The sequence below is a fragment of the Amblyraja radiata genome, chromosome 10, assembly GCF_010909765.2.
Source record: "Amblyraja radiata isolate CabotCenter1 chromosome 10, sAmbRad1.1.pri, whole genome shotgun sequence".
Taxonomy (NCBI): domain Eukaryota; kingdom Metazoa; phylum Chordata; class Chondrichthyes; order Rajiformes; family Rajidae; genus Amblyraja; species Amblyraja radiata.
Window position 1 is genome coordinate 6,878,076 of NC_045965.1, and position 19,684 is coordinate 6,897,759.

Consider the following 19,684-nt stretch of genomic DNA (forward strand, 5'->3'; position numbering starts at 1 on the left):
GGTTGCACTTTGGTGCATTTAAGCAAATATTTGCAGATTACACATTTAATCTCAAATCAGTACAACTGTAGCTAACTGTTTGTTCACTTGGAATAAATAGCAATTTATTAATATATTAATTTAGCGGGGATGGGCTGCTACAAATGGTTTTTGCCATGGAAGAACAGAGGAAAACTATGAAGGAAAGAAAAAATAGACAAAATTCCTGCTCTTGATCACCATCTATCCCGGTAGGATCTCTACAGTCAGAATTGTTGGAATTATATTTGGGGACAAAGAAATGGCTGAATAATTAAATATATTCTTTGATTTTGTCTTCATAAAGGAAGACAGATATAACCTACAGGCTCCTTTGAGATCGAAGGTTGTAGAGAGAGGGAGAAAGTAAATAATTCAATATCAGTAAAGATTTAGTCCCAGGGACATTAATGGGGCCAACAATGTTTGCTGTCGGAGGTTGTCGTAGTTTGTCGCGAGGTGTCGTAGGTGAATGCTAGTAAAACTAGTCCGTGACAGTCGCCTAAAGAGTCGCCTCAGTGGGACAGGTCCATAAGTGCGTGGGAATAGCGTAGATCAGGGGAGCCGCGACCAACCGCGTCATTTGTTGTCCAGCCTACTCTCCAAGTCACTGATAGACATAAAAAGCCGGATTAACAGCCAATTTCCTATCTGTGTCTGTGGATCGACTCCAAGCACCAGAGGCCCATTAATCTGTGGCGCTGCTCGATACGTGATTGGCTTTGTGGAGATCAGAGCCAGATGTCACTGTGTCCCGGCACTCGGCCCTACACAGCCCTGCTAACCGGCCAAGGTTCAGTTTAGAGATACAGAGCGGAAACAGGCCCTTCGTCCCACCGAGTCCCCGCACATTAACACTACCCTACACACACTAAGGACAATTTACACTTATACCAAGCCAATTAACCAGACCTTCGGTCTGAAGAAGGGTCTCGACCCGAAACGTCACGCATTCCTTCCCTCCAGAGATGCAGCCTGACCCGCTGAGTTACTCCAGCACTATGTGTCTATCGGTTTAAACCAGCATCTGCAGTTCCTTCCTACACGTGTACCTGTCCAAATGCCGTTTAAATGTCATTGTGGTAATTTCAAGTGTAGAATGAAGACAAGAGTGTTTAGTTGTCGCGTGCAGCGACATCAGAACAATGACATTCTCAGTTGCTGCACCTTAACAGGCCAGGTTAAAGGAACAACACACAGTACATGTAAATAGATTGATTTAGTTTACTATTGCCACCTGTAGCGAGGTACAGGGAAAAGCTTTTGTTGCATACTATCCGGTAAATGCAAGAAAGCCGCTCACAATGTACAGATAAAGGAGAACGAGTGCAACATATATAATCAATAATACAATATTTGGTAATCATCCGGGCATATCAGCGGAGGCCCAAGTATTAGCTTTACAATTAATGCCCCACAGCCCAGGAGACCCGGGTTCGATCCTGGTCTCAGGTGCTGTCTGTGTGGAGTTTGCACATTCTCCCTGTAACCGCGTGGGTTTCATCTGGGTGCTCCGGTTTCCTCCCACATCCCAAAGACGTGCGGTTTTGTAGGTTAATTGGTCCTCTGTAAATTTCCCCCTAGTGTGTAGGGAGTGGATGAGAAAGTGGGATAACATAGAACCAGTGTGAACGGGTGATCAATGGTCGGCACGGACTCGAGGGGCCGAAGGGCCTGTTTCCACGCTGTATCTTTGAACTAATTATAATATTGAACAAATCAAGGCTTACCTATCTGATTTGAACATGAACAATATTATCTCAAGGTTACAGAGTATTTAAATGGCATTTACTGCATAATCCCTGAGGTTAGTCTTTGTAATGTGAAAGGCAAAGTTCATCTCTACAAATTTCATTTTCTGAAGTTAATTTGTAGTTTATATTTACCATCTTGCCTTTGCTTATTTGTTCCCACGATACATGAATCCAAGACTTACATTTAAAGATGAACAAAATATCAATTTAAAGACAGATATCAAGTAATTTCCCCGATTGAGTATGAATATCGAGTTTGTTAACATCCCCTCTCTCTCCGTCCCTCCCGCACCTGACTACTTACTACCTGGTACTAGCTGCAAAGTCGGCTTGTTGGGTCTCATTGTGTGAGAAGGAAGTGCAGATGCTGGTTTAAACCGAAGAGAGACACAAAATGCTGGAGCAACTCAGCGGGACAGGCAGCATCTCTAGAGAGAAGGAATGGGTGACATTTTGGGTCGAGACCCTTCCAAAGGTTTCGGGTCGAGACTCTTAGAAGGGTCATGACCAGAAACGTCACCCATTCCTTCTCTCCAGAGACGCTGCCTGATCCATGCCGGTCACCAGGCACAGAGAACAACGGCAGCGGCGCAACGCTTCTCTGACGGCCCAGGACTCTTGCACTGCTCCATGGCCAGAGCTGCAGCGAGCGACTCGCCAGCCCGGCAAACACTTGCCAGCCCGGCAAACACTCGCCAGCCCCGGCTCCCCGTCCGCATCTGTCCCCGCCGCTGCTTCTGCTTCCATCCCTCCCTCAGCCCTGGCTCTCCAACACCCATGGCCCATGCCGTTGATATGAGTTTTGAAATTCTCGCTGATCACAGAATTTCTCACGACAGCATGAGAAATTTGTGATCAGCGTGAGAATGTGAGAATTTGGCCAAAAGCATGATTTTCACACTCAAAGCGTATGTTGGCAGCCTTGGGAAAGTAAAAAAAACAGGAAATTACCATTTAATAATTGTAACCTCATTAATGGGGAAGTTGCTAGAACTGTTATAAAATAAGTAATCACAGAATACTTGGAAATCAACTCTTACACGTCAACAAGATTTGGACTGATAGCTAAGATGACACAACTGAAGTATGAGAAGAGATTAGGCCAGGTATGTCTGTATTCCCTGGAGTACAGAGGGGACCTCATTGAACCCCATAACATTTTAACAGGACAGGATAGGCTAGATACAGGGAGAATTTTCCTGGTGGATGGAAAGTCCAAAATGAGAGTCACGGAAGAGTTATTTAGAATCGAGATAAGGAAAAATGTCTTCAGTCACAGAGTGATGAATGTATAGAATTTTCAACTTTAAAGGCGATAAAACTCAAGTCAATAAACATATTCAGGAATGTGGTACATATGTTTATATAAAGGAAATTAAGGGATATGGAAAAAAGGCAAGAACAGGATACTGAAGTGGATAATCAGCAATGCTTATGTTGAACGGTTCAGCCAAGCTATTCAACATAATAGTGGCTAGTCGTTCATAAAGGGCCAAATCTTTCACTCCTGCTAATATTTTCTATATTACTGTGAACTTCCCCTTATTTCAATATTTATTGCAAAACCATTGAAAAATGCTACACAAGATATTTATCAAACAAAATAATATTGCTGAGCCCTGTGATGACATATTAAGGGAAATGAACAAAGTCGAATGGGGAGGTTTTGAAATGCATTTTATGAGAGGAAATATAATTAGAACAGCTTAGGAAAGAAAATCAGGGGAGCGTTTAATTTCAGAGATGAACAAGAGGTCATAATTGCAAAATAACTAAAATCAGAATAGCACAGATAGTGCTTAATGAAAAATTAGTTGTACAATATTACTTTATGGGAATAGGTCCTTCAGCCTCTCAAGTCCATGATCATTGTAAAGCACCCACTTATTATAATCCTTCACTAATCCCATTATATTCTTTCCACATTTGCATTAACTCCTCCAGATTATACCAGTCACCTGCACACTAGTGACAATTTAATTGACTAGTTAATTTATCAACCCATACATCTTTAGCATGTGGGTAGAAACTATGGAAAAGGGGAAAATGTGCAAACGCCCCTTATTCATCACCGGAGATGGGAATTCGACCAACGTCAATGTAGCTCTGAGGCAGCAGCTCTATTAGCAGTGCCACTGGACCATCTCAAATGTTTAAAAAAAACTAAAATGGATAGAGAGGCCACAGAGGGATTTGAAAGAAAAGGATGAAGACTTTAAAATGAGGTACTGCTTAAACAGAAACCAGCATGTGTCATGTAGCACAGGGTGATGTTACTTTGAACATGGTCAGCAGAGCTTTGTGTGACAAGTTGGCAAGGAGCAGAGGGAGTTGAGTCGGGTAGCAATGAGAAGGAAGAGTCAGGTCTGGTGGAAACAACAATGGCTTTAAGTGCAAGGTAGAAGAAAGTGCTGATACGGCAATGGAAACAAGCCATCTGGCATAGACATGTCCAAAACTCACACATGCCTGCCTCCATTGTTCGTTAAATATTCACCCGTTTAAAACGTGAATATCGATGAATTAAGTTAAGGTACTACTGGTAAGGTACTATTAAGTGCATGTGAAATTATAATGGTGAATGACCTCACAAAATGGAAAGACAGAAAGGCTGAAGGAAAATTACAATCATAATATTAATTTAGGAAAGTAAATTAACATCCAAAACATTTAAATAACTGATTACATTACATTTCCTCAAAATGGAACCATCATTACCCAGCCAAATTCACCTTTTACCGATTTTAATTTGTTCCAGTTTTCATCGCAGGTTATAGAAGATAGAACAGTCCAGCAGAAGAACAGGGGCTTCAGCTTGCAATGTCTGTGCTGAACATGATGCCAACTCCATCCCTTATCTACCTGCACATAACCCATATCCCTCCATTTCCTGCATATGCATATGCTTATCCAAACGTCATTTAATGCCTCTCCTATCTGTCCTTCATTTGAGACATACTGGTCCTGATCTCTACCTTCCAAACACTTCTCATTTGTAACCTATTACGCTGGTTTCCACCCCTGCCTCTCTAGTTTAAACCCTCCCGAGTAGCTCTAGTGAAACCTCCCTGCAAGGATACTGCTACCTGGCCAGTTCAGATGCAATCCGTCCCACTTGCAGAGGTCTTGTGGAGATCATTTCTGCTCCAGAAAAGATCCCAATACGATGGCTTAGTTCATATCCTCTGAATAGATTTACAAATGTCACAATGGCCTATACCAGCATAGTTATGTTTTCTGGAATTGCAAAAGTGTAGCCTTGTTTTTTTTTTCAGTTTGATGTCTCGAAAATCACTTTATTTCAGTGGAATGCAAGTGCGATCATTTCTTCATAAATTTTCTGCTCCGCAGAAATGTGACCTGGAACGCTGCTGCAATTCACCCGCATACCAGTAATATAATTCCTGCTCCTTTAGAGTGTTAATTGGGAAATTAAGTCATGCTGTTCTGAGGAGCACATGTCGTGAATCACTCCTATAATAATCTATAACATCATAGTTATAGTCATACACATCATAGTGATGGGTCCTCTGCAGCAGCTTGTGAAACGGTGCTTTCTGGATCATCCACAACTTGGAATCTGACCAAGGAGAAGATACCTCCATTGTTTTTTAAAGAGTAAATTTAAACATACCGATCAATGTAAATGTAAATGGCAGCATAAAAAAAAGGACATTTTTCAATATAATCCTTGTAATAGCTGCCACTCACCTTCATCGTATAATTCTTCTATTGCTTGCCATGTTTCAGCTCGAAGTTCACGATTAGTTTTTCCTGGGACATTTGCATCAGGCCAATGCATGAGGTAAAGATCTGAAATAGGAATATATACATCTATTATTATATTCACTGAATGTCATTAATTGAAGCCAATATTTAGAGACATATATCAAATATGTGTGGAAGAGAGACATAAATGCTGGAGAAACTCAGCGGGTGAGGAAGTATCTATGGAGCGAAGGAAATAGGCAATGTTTCGGGCCAAAATCCTTCTTTAACAGCAGAATCGTTACATGTTTGGATATTTTGTACATTTGGATACATAGAAACATAGAAAATAGGTGCAGGAGTAGGGTATACGGCCCTTCGCGCCAGCACCGCCATTCAATATCATCATGGCTGATCATCCAATATCAGTACCCGTTCCGGCTTTTCCCCCATCTCCCTTGATTCCCTTAGCTCTAAGAGCTGAATCTAACTCTCTCTTGAAAACATCCAGTGAATTGGCCTCCACTGCCTTCTGTGGCAGAGAATTCCACAGATTCACAACTCTCTGGGTGAAAATATTTTTCCTCATCTCAGTCCTAAATGGCCGACCCCTCATTCTTAAACGGTGACCCCTGGTTCTGGACTCCCCCAACATTGGGAACATTTTTCCTGCATCTACCCTGTCCAATCCTCTAAGAACTTTATATGTTTCTACAAGATACCCTCTCATCCTTCTAAATCCTGGCAAAAACAAGCGCAGTCGACCCATTCTTTCATCTACTTAGGCACGATAACAAACAAATTGTCTCAGTGGGTTCAGATAATAATCTGATATCAATGTCAGTACTAAGGTGTCATAGAACGAAAATAAGATTTTTCATTTTGTTTGTTCAGCGGCATGAAGTAAAATCCCTCCGGAAGAGGAAGCTGAGGAGATGCTGAACGACTTAAGGGGTATGAAGGTGGATAAAATCTCCTGAGCCAAATCAAAAATATCCAAAGATACTGTGGGAGGCTGGAGAAGAAACAGCAAGCACCCTGGATGAGATATATGAATCTTCATTCGGTGAGGTGCCGAAAGAATGGAGAATGGCTAATGTTGTGCCTCTATTTAAGAAATGCTGAAAGGAAAAGCCTGGAAAGTAAAGACTTGTGAGCCTAAGTATGCACGTTACAGATCGGCTTCAGAGATAGAAGATATATGCATGTGGATAGACAGACTGATTAAGGATAGTCAGCATGATTTTGTATGTGGGAGATCTGATTGAGTTTTTTGAAGAAATAACCAAAAAGGTTAACGAGGGCAAAGCTGTAGATATTGTCTATATGGAGTTAAGCAAGGTTCCGCTGGGTAGACTGCTCCGGAAGGTTAGATCGCAGGCATTTTAGGAAGAGCTACCCAACTAGTTAGAAAATTGGCTTCATGGAACGAAGCAGCGGATGATGGGGGAATGTTGATTTGCAGACTGGAGGCCTGTGACTGGTGGGGTACTGGGCCCATTGCTGTTTCTGGTTTATATGAACTGAATGTCATTAATTGAAGCCAATATTTAGAGACATATATCAAATGAACAATTTAGATGAGAATGTATAAGGCATGATTAGTAATTTTACAGATGGCACTAAAGTTGGTGGTATTGTAACCAACAAAAATGGTTATCAAAAAATTACTGCAGGATCCTGTTCAACTGGGTAAGTGGATGCAGGAATGGTTGATGGAGTTTAATGCATATATGTGCAAGGTGGTGTATTTTGGGAAGTCAATCCATGACAGAACCTTCACAGTGAATGCCAGAGCACTGGAGAAAGTCGTAGAGCAGAGGGATCTAGAAGCACAGGTCCTAGTTCCCTGAAAACGGCATCACAGGTAGATAGGGTGGTCAAGAAGACTTTCGGTACTTTGGCCATCAGTCAGAGTATTGAGTATAGAGTTGGAATGTTACGTGGCAGCTGCACAAGATGGTGGTGAGGTCGCAGATGGAGTATTGTGTTCAGGTTTGGCCACCCTGCTACAGGGAAGATGTTGTTACACTAGAAAGAGTGCAGAGAAGATTTACAAGGATGTTGCCTGTAGTTGAGGGCCTGAGACCATATAACCATATAACAATTACAGCACGGAAACAGGCGAACTCGGCCCTTCTAGTCCGTGCCGAACACTTATTCTCCCCTAGTCCCATCTACCTGCACTCAGACCATAACCCTCCATTCCTTTCCCATATAGGTCCATATACCTATCCAATTTATTTTTAAATGATAAAATCGAACCTGCCTCCACCACTTCCACTGGAAGCTCATTCCACACAGCTACCACTCTCTGAGTAAAGAAGTTCCCCCTCATGTTACCCCTAAACTCTGTCCCTTAATTCTCAAGTCATGTCCTCTTGTTTGAATCTTCCCTACTCTCAATGGGAAAAGCTTATCCACGTCAACTCTGTCTATCCCTCTCATCATTTTAAAGACCTCTATCAAGTCCCCCCTTAACCTTCTGCGCTCCAAAGAATAAAGACCTAACTTGTTCAACCTTTCTCTGTAACTTAATTGCTGAAACCCAGGCAACATTCTAGTAAATCTCCTCTGTACTCTCTCTATTTTGTTGGCATCCTTCCTATAATTAGGCGACCAAAATTGTACACCATACTCCAGAATTGGCCTCACCAATGCCATGTACAATTTTAACATTACATCCCAACTTCTATACTCAATGCTCTGATTTATAAAGGCCAGCACACCAAAAGCTTTCTTTACCACCCTATCTACATGGGATTGCACAGTTATTCCTAGATCCCTTTGTTCAACTGCATTCCTCAACTCACTACCATTTACCATGTACGTCCTATTTTGATTTGTCCTGCCAAGATGTAGTACCTCACACTTAGCAGCATTAACCAGGCTGGGACTTTATTCCTTGGAGCACTCGAAGATGAGGGGTATCTTTAGAGATGTAAAAGATCATGTGGAGAATAGATAGGGTAGATGCACAGTCTTTTCCCCAGAGTAGGGGAATCAAGAACCAGAGGACATAGGTTTAAGATGAGACGGGAACCATAGGAGCAACATTTTCACACAGTGGGTAACTGGAACGAGCTGCCAGAGGAGGTAGTTGAGGCAGGTACTACAACAATATTTAAAAGACCTTAGGAAAGGTACCTTGATAGGAAAGGTTTAGAAGGAAATGTGTCAAACGTGGGCAGGTGGGACTAGTGTAGTTGGGGCATCTTGGTCAGCACAGGCAAGTTAGGCCGAAGGGCCTGTTTCCGTGTTGCGATTCTATGACCCTATGTCAAACCATGATTCAAATTTTTGCGGGGGAAAGAAAGGTTTCAGTTATCTTTTAATTAATTCATCAATAGATTTTTCATTCAATTTTGTTAATGATTAACAAATGATCTCAACATGACACTAGTTGCAAGCAGCACAATGGTTTCCAATTGCTATGAATAGGTGTATGATGCTGTGCAATTTGTATCAGCATTTGATTCAACAAATACATCTTCCAAATTTAATTATTTTTGTGAAATTCCACTTTAATAAATCTGTTGAAATTGCAAATCATAGTCATAGAGTCATTTGCAGAGAAACAGGCCCTTCAGTGCAACTTGGCCCTGCTGACCAAGATGCCACTTCTAAGCGAGTCCCATTTGCCTACATTTGGCTCATATCCCTCTTAACCAGGGGTGGCCAACCGTTTACATTCCATGCGCCAATTTTTTCACGCACTAGTTCGGATGCGCCATACAACACTTGTACCCCCATTCAATTCTTGTAAAAATATGTTAATATGTACATATGTTAATATCTACCTTGAAGAAGGGTCTCGACCCGAAATGTTGCCTATTTCCTTCGCTCCATAGATGCTGCCTCACTCGCTGAGTTTCTCCAGCATTTTTGTCTACCTTTAATATGTACATAGCATTTTTACGTGATATAATGATTTACTATAAAAACAAGATATTACTTACTTTAGTGAGACTTTTGAGTCTTAAACCTTTCCTATCTAGGAAAGTAGGGGATATGTATGAATTGGGTAAACTGTTATCATTTCAACAATTAAAATTAAAATTTAAATTGAAGGATAATCAATATTTTAAATATATACAGGTATGTGACTTTATGAAGAAATATATACATAGATTTCAAACTATATTTTTAGACCCTTTAGAAGAAGCAATGAATATTAAGGCTGATTCACAAAAATTAATTTCATACTTTTATAATAATATATTAGATAGAGAATCACCCTCAACAGAAGCACTAAGAGAAGATTGGGAACATGAGCTAATGATAAAGATCTCGAAGGATAGATGGGAAAAGTATTTGATGAATACACATAACTGTTCTATTAATACAAGACATAATTTAATTCAATTCAAATTATTACATAGACTATATTATTCAAAAACGAGGTTGAATAAATTTTATCCAAACGTCTCTCCCAGATGCGATAAATGTTTGTTTCAAAACGCTAATTTAACACATTCATTTGTAGGATGTACAAAGTTGAATAAATTTTGGAGTGATATATTTGATATATTTACAAAGCTCTTCAAGTCAAGAATAGAACTCAAAATGGAATGGATTATATTTGGAATAATAGGAGAAGATACCAATTTAAATAAAGACCAAAATGTTTTTTTTAATTATGGGTTAATAATTGGAAAGAAATTGATACTTAAATTTTGGAAAAATACAACCATACCAACTGTTAAAATGTGGATTAGGAATATGATGGACATAGCACGCCTTGAAGAAATGAGACTCCGACTAATAGATAAATATGACCAATTCTTAAGGAGTTGGTCTCCTTTCATCGACTTTTTGGAATCATGTGATGCAGCGGTACCATAAGGATTGCTGATTTCAGTTCATGACGTGGATAGATCTACATCTCCGAATATAGATTTGAAAAATTCTCTTTTAAGGGGCCTTTTCTTCTATTTCTACTTTCCACCTTTTCTTTTTTATTTTATTTTTTTATTTTTATTTTTTATATCCACACTTCACATTTTTCTACTCTCTACCATCTATTTTTCCACTCTTTCCCCTTTCTATTGTTTTCTTTTTCTTGTCTTGCCTACTCATAACATAAAACTAGAGGTTGTACATAGAATGGATTACGGTATGACATAGTTGGCACCTAAAATTAGGTGCCACTGTATTGTTTTGTATTGTATTAACTTCTAATAAAATAAACAAAAAAAAACAAAACAAAAAAAAAAAACCTTTCCTATCCATGTACCTTTCCTATCCATGTACTTTTCCTAAGGTATTTTAATGTTGTTATGGTACCTGCCTCAGATACTTCCTCTGGCAGCTTGTTCTGTTCTCCACCACCCTGTGGGGTGGAGATACGTTCCCATTAATTCTTTTTCCTCTTGCCTTAAACATATGCCCTTAAGGATAAATCATAATTTACTTCTCTGATTATTCAGAAATCCCAATGATTCAGCATTTGGATTATTGTACCCCTGTTTCCTGCACTTCGTTATAAAACATCGGGAGCCCATTTTCATGCTCCATTTAAAGTCACCAGGTTCTGCTTATAACATTCCTCATAAACTCAGCAGAGCCCCAAACCTTGGCACCTTATAAATCAATGGGGGGGTCCTGTTACCAAATCTTTATTAAATATCTTGGGTATCTATTTCCAACACTCCCTTTAATGTCACCAGTTTAGTTAAGATTGGTTTAGTTTAGTTTAGATACACAGTGTAGAAACAGGCCCTTCGGGGCCAGTCTCACCCCGGGTCAAGTCTCACTCCGGTCACCCTCTTCTCATCACTCCCATCAGGCAAGGGGTATAGAAGTGTAAAGACACACACCTCCAGATTCAGGGAGAGCGTCTTCCCAGTTGTTATCAGGCAACTAAACCATTCTATCAACAACTAGAGGGTGAGCTACTATCTACCTCATTGGAGACCCTCGGAATATCTTTAATCGGACTTTACTGGATTTTATCTAGCACTAAACGTTATTCCCTTTTTCATGTATCTGTACACAGTGGATAGCTCGGTTGTAGTCATGTATTGACTTTCTGCTGTTTGGTTAGCGTGCAACAAAAGGTTTTCACTGCTCCTCAGTACACGTGACAATAACGTAAACTAAGCTAAACTAAGGTTTGTAGGTTAAATTGCCCCTAGTGTGTAAGGAGTAGATGAGAAGTGAAATAACATAGAACTAGTGTGAACGGGTGATCGATGCTCGGTATGGACTTGGTGGGCTGTAGGGCCTGTTACCATGGTGTATCTTTCAATCAATCAATCAAATGAAAGTTGCCCACATCGGTGAAAAAGCATGGACACAGGCCCTATGGCCCAACTAGTCCACACTGATCAAGATGCCCACCGAATGAATGCTGGTGCCACTTGGCAGCGTTTGACCCATATTCCTCTAAATCTTTTCACATACCTGTCCAAATGCCTTTCAAATGTTTTTATGGCATCGTTCTCAACTACTTCCTCATCAGCTCGTTCCTCATACATATCACCCTCAGATCCCTGTTAAATCATTCCCCTCTCATCTTAAACTTATGTCCTCTGGTTCTTGATTCTGCAACGCTGGGAAAATACTGTGCACATTCATCCTATCCATGCCCCTCATGGTTTCATACACCTGGATCAGATTTTCTCTCAGTCTCCTAAATTTCAACGAATAAGGTCCCAACCTACACAATGTCTCCCTGCAAATCAGCCTGGCAACATCCTGGTAAAACGTTTCTGCACTCTTTCTAGCTTAATCTTTTCTGCGTTCTTTCCAGGGTTGTGGACCATGGCGAATGTTGGTTGCTGCGAAGAAATACCACTGAAGAAGGGGTTAAATGAAGTGATAGGAAGTGGAGAAAAAAGTCCTGATTCTTAGTTGGAGATAAATATGACCAAGTTTGGGTTGATTCTTTGGGTGTGGTGTCATGACCGGCTGTTGGTTGAAGAGGAATTATCAGGGTGCAATAAGTTTGGGAGTGCGACAAATTTGATGTATGGTGGTAGGGAAGGGAGACAGAATTAGCTGGTTTTATAGTGAGATAAGAAAATTGTTTATGGGAATGGTTCTATCTTAAATGACATGTATAAAGTCAGGAAAAATGGGGAGAAGACAGGAACTGAGTGTGGATGATCAGGGGTACTGATTGTGGATGATCAGCCATGATCACATTAAATAGCAGTGCTGGCTAGAAGGGTCGAATGGCGTACTCCTCCACCTGTTGTCTATTGTGTATTGTATTTACAGTGGGTCCCCAGACCTAAACTGAACAGGGGTTTGATCTACTGCGAGGAATGCCCTACTTTTACCCAAGTATACTCTGCAGAAATGGCAACCAGACATATCCCAATATGTATTTGCATTAACAAATCAAATACAAGCAGGATTTGGCATCAATGTTATGATGTTAGGAGTTCAATAAAATTCTGAAGTGTGTCTCAGATAAAGGTTGTACAATTGAATAGAATTTGTAGCTTATAACTCCTACAAATCACTATAAATTCTGGGGCCAGAATGACAATTTAACAGTAATAGATGTTACTAAAGTATTACTGGACCTGTTTCTATCTAGTGCTAGTCATCCATTCGCCTAATCCCTGTTCCAAGCTCGAGCTCTGACTTGATTCCGGTAAAAAGGCAGATCCTTCCAAAATCATGACTAACAACTGCTGCTGGAGATTGTACCTTATCATGGATGAATTATTTAGGAAGGAACTGCAGATGCCGGTTTACACCACAGATAGACACGGAATGCTGGAGTAACTCAGCAGGACAGATGGCATCTCTGGAAAGACCAGTCTGAAGAAGGGTCTTGACCCGAAACGTCACCCATTCCTTCTCTCCCGAGATGTTGCCTGCCCCGCTGGGTTTCTCCAGTATTTGTGTCTATCATGGCTGAATTGTTGGTGGATAAAATATGTTACTATTCTCAGAGATAGGATGCAAAGGTTTTGATTTGGGTTAGTAAGGACTGTGGTACTAACTTTACTCACATTAGCAAATTCTAACATCCTATACTTTGCTAACACTACTTGTACAAAATGATGGGTTAATTAAACTTTGAACGATAAAGGCCCAGTTTGCAAAACTGGCACTGAAAGCATGCACACATTCAGTTGGTGAATGAATGTCCTCATCATAAACAAGAACAGCACCTGCAAGGAAAAACCCTTGCATACAGCTTGTACAGAGGGCAACCCACTTTATCTCATCCTTACACATGTTTGGTCACTTCCCTCCTACCTCCTACATACATGCAAACTGATGCCAAAAAATATGACGTGTTTTCAAGCTAAAATAAAAGACCACTTTATAGAAAATAAGAGAATTTATCGAGCTTATTGTGCAATACTTTTTTCAGTGCCTCCTTATCAGTACAATTCATCAGTACTAATTGCCAGCGGTCCCCCCGATGAGAGTCTAACAAATCCAAAAGAATACTATGTCCTACATATAGTAACTCCAGTTTGCAAAGACGGAAATAGGCAGGCACATATTCAACAATGCTAATGGTCTGCTTTGAAAGTTACATCAACATTGTTTGTTCAGCTGTTCTTTGCCAAATTGTACAAATAACAGGTTGTAAGTTACAACCTTCTTCCTGGCATCAAATCCTTCCTTTTAAAAAGCAGTAAAGGAAAATAGGGTGAGTGTAAAGTTTAAAAATGAGCCACTTGCAATAGTCCCATTAGTGTGTTTTAAGAACTAGCAGCAAATTTGAAAAATATGTGTAATTTCTGACTGTGAGGAAATGCCAACGAAGGACAACTAATACAAAGTTACTTCCTTCCTCTATGATACAAGTCAAGAAAGAGCTCACCAAGCTAAATAGGTACTGAAAAATGGAAATGAAAATAGTGGAAGTACAAAATAGATCAATCTACATTTGAAATAACAAGACAGAACAACATCAGAAGATACTCATGAAAAGTGTCACTCAGTGTTTCTCTTTGATTTGTGGACTATTACGCAAAGCGATTTGTTTCAGATTTTTAGGAATTTTTGTTTTAAATAAAGGCAGCTGAAGAACATGTTGGCAAGTATAATTGAAGAAATAAGAACAAGAAAATTCAATATGCATCAATTGAATAAAATAACAGGAACTGGCATTTATTGCAAAGGTATTCAAACATTGATGATATTCAAGCCATGAAAGAACTTGCACAGCTCGAATACCATCATGGGCAATGAGCCTGTCAGGGCGATATCTGGCTATTATCTCTTCCCGATAAGCCTAATGCCTTTTCAACCCATTTTGAACAGGCAAATAAAATGACACCCTGACATTTTCCCTCATCTCCTGCTGGCTCTGTCCCACTCATCTCGGTGGCAGAAGAAAATTGGCCGGCCAGGATGGAGTCCCTGAATGGTTTTTGAAATCATGCACCAATCAGTTTTCACCAACATCTTCAACTTTTTACTTCAACGGTCTTCTGTTCCCATCAAGGAAGCCTCCATCATTCAAGTCCGCATGAAAAATAATGTGACATGTCACGACGACTGGCATCCATTAGTTCTAACATTGCCAATAATGAAGTTTGGTAATGGCCCACATCAGCACCAGTCTTCAGGCCAATCAAGACCCCCATGTACATGCAATATAGGTCTAGGCAGGACACCATCTCTCTTCAGAATCAGAATCAGAATAGTACTTTATTTGCCAAGTATGTTTTGCAACATACGAGGAATTTCATTTGCCAAGTCAGTCATACAAATAAAAAGCAACAGAACACCCAAAACACATTTTAACATTAACATCCACCACAGTGACTCCTACACATTCCTCACTGTGATGGAAGGCGAAATAAAGTTCAAGTCCCTTCCCTTTGTTCTCTCGCGGTCGGGGGCCTCGAGCCCTCCGTTGACGGGACGATCTTGATTCCCGTAGCCGGCGGCGTTCGGTCCCTCCGCGTCGAGGCCATCAGCTCCTGCATCGGGGGGATGTCAGCTCCCCCGCGCTGGACGATCGAACCTTGCGTTGGGGCTGGTCAAACCTTCTGCGTCGTTGGAGCTCCTGACTCGGCCTCTCCCAAGACTGCGAGCTCTTGATGGTAAGTCCGGAGGCCACGGTTGGAGCGATCCCAGGCTAGGGATCAGCTCCGATGTTGCCCACGCCCTGCGGCGGGGCTCATGGCAGTCCAAGGACGCCTCCAGCTCCATCGATGGAAGGCCGCAGAGCGCCCGGAGAATGCGATCCGAAAATGAATCACATCTCCGGCAAGGTAAGAACTTGAAAAAAGTTTCGCCCGATCCCCTCCCCCTCCCTCCACATAAGACAAACTGGAGAACATTAAAACAAACTTTTAACAAACATAAAAAATTAAAAAAAGATGAAAAAACGAACAGACTGCCAGCGGAGCTGCCATCGTACGGCGCCCTTGGTGGTATCAACATCCAACATCCAGTACAACATCCAGCCCTGGATCACAGAAAGATCAATGTCAGACTGCTATTCATTGACTATAGCTAAGCCTTGAACACCATAATACTAAATATGTTCATCTTTAAACTTATGGACTTTGGTCTTGCGCCTGGATCGGCATCTGGCTTCTGATCTCCTGAACCATTCAAAAAACCTTATCTATCTAAATATATATAATCTCTCTCTCTCTCTCTTATATATATATTTATTTAAGTATATAGATATAGCGTGTAGGAAAGAACTGCAGATGTTGGTTTAAATCGAAGGTAGACACAAATTGCTGGAATAACTCAGCAGGACAGGCGGCATCTCTGGAGAGAAGGAATGGGTGACGTTTCGGGTCGAGACCCGTTTGAAAAAAGGTCTCGACCCGAAATGTCACCCATTCCTTCTCTCCAGAGATGCCGCCTGTCCCGCTGAGTTACTCCAGCATTTTGTGTCTACCTTCTATATATATATATAGCTATGGTTTTTGGGAGTTAGAAGTTTAACCAGGTCGTTTTTTTGAAGAGGTAACTAAAAAGGTTGATGATAGCAAAGCCGTAGAGGTTGTCTCTCTAGTCCTCAGAGTACTCTCCAGTGATCAAGAAAGTTCATCAACATATTTACTTTATTGGGCACTGAGAAGATTAAGCATGTCCACGAGGATTCTCTCAAGCTATTTTGTAGATACGCTGCAGAAAGTAATCCGATGGGATGCATCTCACCCAGGATAATTAGTCAGGACCATCAAAATGACTATCAATGAAAAATCTAGAGCAATTGTAGATCTCAAAATATAAATACAAGTTTATGTCAATTCATACTTCACAAAAAAAACAAGCAACAATGACTTAAACCTTTCCATTTAAGTTTGTTTCTTAAACTTATCATGCTCGTTCTTCTTACCAATATAATCCACACCGAGGTTTCTGCAGGATTCCAGACATGCTTCTTTTGTTGTTCCATAGCCATAATCCCCAGGCCAAAGTTTTGTAGTAATCCAGAGACTCTCACGATTTACACCACTCTCTCTGATGGCTTTATTCAGATACGATTCACAGCCATATCTTTTTGCAGTATCAATGTGACGAATGCCACATTCTTTTAGGGCATACAGGACTGAAGAGTGGGAATAGCCACCATCATGTGATGTGCCTGAAAGAAAATTAAGAGAAAAGTAATAAATAGCTAAATTGGCTTGTAACAGCTAAGGTTTACAGGAGCTAGAAGTTTAGCCAGGTAGTTTAAGGATATTTAAATGGCATTGCTTATGCATTATTGATCTGATTTCCTCATGCCTATTTCTCGTTAAAAAATAGCTTCAGAAATATGTCTATCGTCATCTAAACTAAACTTGTATGATTGTACATGACGTAGAGCAGGATTGTTACTGAACTCTTTGCCAAAAAAAATGCACTGTAAATGTGACAACAAAGTGCCATTGAACCCATGACCCTACAAGAAATGATTTTCCTGTCTCGACTTTTATTTTGGTGATCTGTAGACTTGGACCATACACTGCATTATAGATTCTGTAGCATTATGCTATGTAACATGTGTTCATTTTCTAGCAACACGCGGACATGTCTCTTTAAAATTTACTCTTGGGCAAACAGGTCAAAGTTAAATTATTGCTTGGTCAAGAAATTCTATAAATTGGAATGTGCTTGTCAAACTAGTAGTACACAATGTTGTAAACTAGTTTATCATCTGGTATATGAAGAAGACCATCTGAATTGACAGACATCCTATTTTGTTAAACTCGGAAAATTAATGCAACATTCACATAAGAATAAAATAAACTGGAGGGGAGCAGACCATTTGGCTTTTAAAGCCTGTTCCATCATTCATCAAGATCGTGACTGATCTTGTACCACAATGCCATTTTCTAGAACTATTCCCATATCCCTTCATGTCCAGAACCAATCTCTGTTTTGCATGAACAGAAAGATTGAATTTCCACAGCTGGCCAGGGAAGAAAATTCCAAATGTTAACCAGGTGCTTGGTGAAAAAACTTCTCATCTCAGTTCTTAATGTCTTATCACTTATTTCCAACCTGTGTCCCCAGTCCCAGGCTCTTTAATCCTCCCTGTATCTAGCCTGTCAAGCCCTCTGAGAGCTTTGTAAGTTTTCACACGCGATCTCCTCTCATTCTTCTAAACTCTAAACCATCACAGTCTATCTGAGCCAAACGCTGAGATAGTGTGGGTCAGTCAGTAAGCAAGCGGCTGCGGGAGGCAGTGCACTGCCCCGACAGTGGAGTGGGCTGCTGGAGGCCCTGCAGCAGCAAGGGACTCAGCTGGACCAGAGGCCAAGCTCGTGGATCGGATGCGGCCTACAGCAGTGGAGGACACCACGGCTGTACTTGGCCAGGTCGACCCTGCAATGCCGCCAGAGCAATGGGCTTCATGATCAGGTCAGGATCCCTGCACCTATAACAACTGGAAATTGCTTGAAAATGTCACCAAACTGGGGACTATGCATATTTTCTCAGTGTATTACTGCTGTACACTTGTACTGTAACTGAGATGCTTATCTAATATGTATCTCAGTGCTAATGCAAAGTGATACTTGTACTGAACTGTATACTAAAATGAATTTCACTGTACCTTTGTACATGTGTCAAATAAAGTACCATACCAATGAGTCTGAAGAAGGGTTTCGACCCGGAACGTCACCCATTCCTTCTCTCCATAGATGCTGCCTGTCCCGCTGAGTTACTCTGGCATTTTGTGTCTACCATACCAATAAAACAAAATCCCATACCATGATTGTCCTAAACTAACCCTAATCTGCCCAACTGATTTAATTCAAAATTCTCATTATTATCCACAATCTCTATTCAATTGTGTCCATGGTCTCATTCTTGGTGTGCCCTACAGCTGATCCTGAAATACATGCTGCTCCAACTTTTGACATTGAAAATATGTTTATTTACCTTTATTTACTTTATTCAAGCCGTATTACCAGAAATATTTTTCTGCCTTAATATCACTCATTGTAACTCCCTTCGTAAAATTCACTTTTAAGACCATCATCAAAACACAACCTTCAGAGCACACTCTTGCTATCTCTCCCAATCTATTTCTGGCTCACCATCTATCTTCACCCACTTGTGAATCGACTTTTAACTTTTGCATAGTGACCCCAATGTTAAAGAGTATTAAGCCAGGTTTCATCCTAGAATCGCTACGAGACCAACACAAACAAAGTTCCAATCCTCATTAATTCCCTGTCCAATATACAATGATTTAGGTGAGCATGATTGAGAAGTATATAAGTCTGGTTACACAATTGGAATGGAAGAGCAGAATGCCTTTGCAGACAACACAGTAGTTTACTTGTTGGGACAATTAATGAATGCGCACTTAATGCAGTCAATTTATAAAAGGCATTGTGGAACACACACAGCCAAAAGCCACTGCGTATTTGCTGCCAACTCACGAATCAATCCTTTTCAGCTGATTCTTTCCCACCGTTGTCTAAAACATTTCCCATTACCAAACAAATTGTTTTCAGATGCTATGTTCCACACAGCTTCCTTAGAAACCATTTATTTTATATTAGGAATTGTGGCTTTCTTCAATAGAAAACTCCAGCTGTGAAAATGCTACATTTCTGGCATATATTATACCCCATTAATAGGGTTCAACAAACCCTTTCTCGCTGAAAAATATCTTGTGACTGCATCCTAGCTGTTATGGGATGCAAATGTGGTACAAAGTCCGGGCCCTTCACTGTGGAAATGGGGGTCAAATAGGGATGCATCATTGCACCCACCCAGTTTGTCGTCTTCATTGCTGCCATACTTCACCTCATTGG

At 40.7% G+C, this 19,684-nt stretch overlaps 1 protein-coding gene across 2 annotated transcripts in view; it reads right to left on the minus strand.

The window, feature by feature from the left end:
* Positions 1-19,684, minus strand: part of LOC116977478 (uncharacterized oxidoreductase ZK1290.5-like) — a 115,774-nt gene that overhangs the window by 71,727 nt on the left and 24,363 nt on the right. For both annotated transcript variants that reach the window (XM_033027934.1, XM_033027935.1), the window contains exons 2-3: positions 16,768-17,016; positions 5,484-5,585 (exon numbers count right to left, since the gene is read on the minus strand). In XM_033027934.1, the coding sequence (XP_032883825.1) occupies positions 5,484-5,585; positions 16,768-17,016 (351 nt within the window). The remainder of the gene's footprint in view (positions 1-5,483; positions 5,586-16,767; positions 17,017-19,684) is intronic.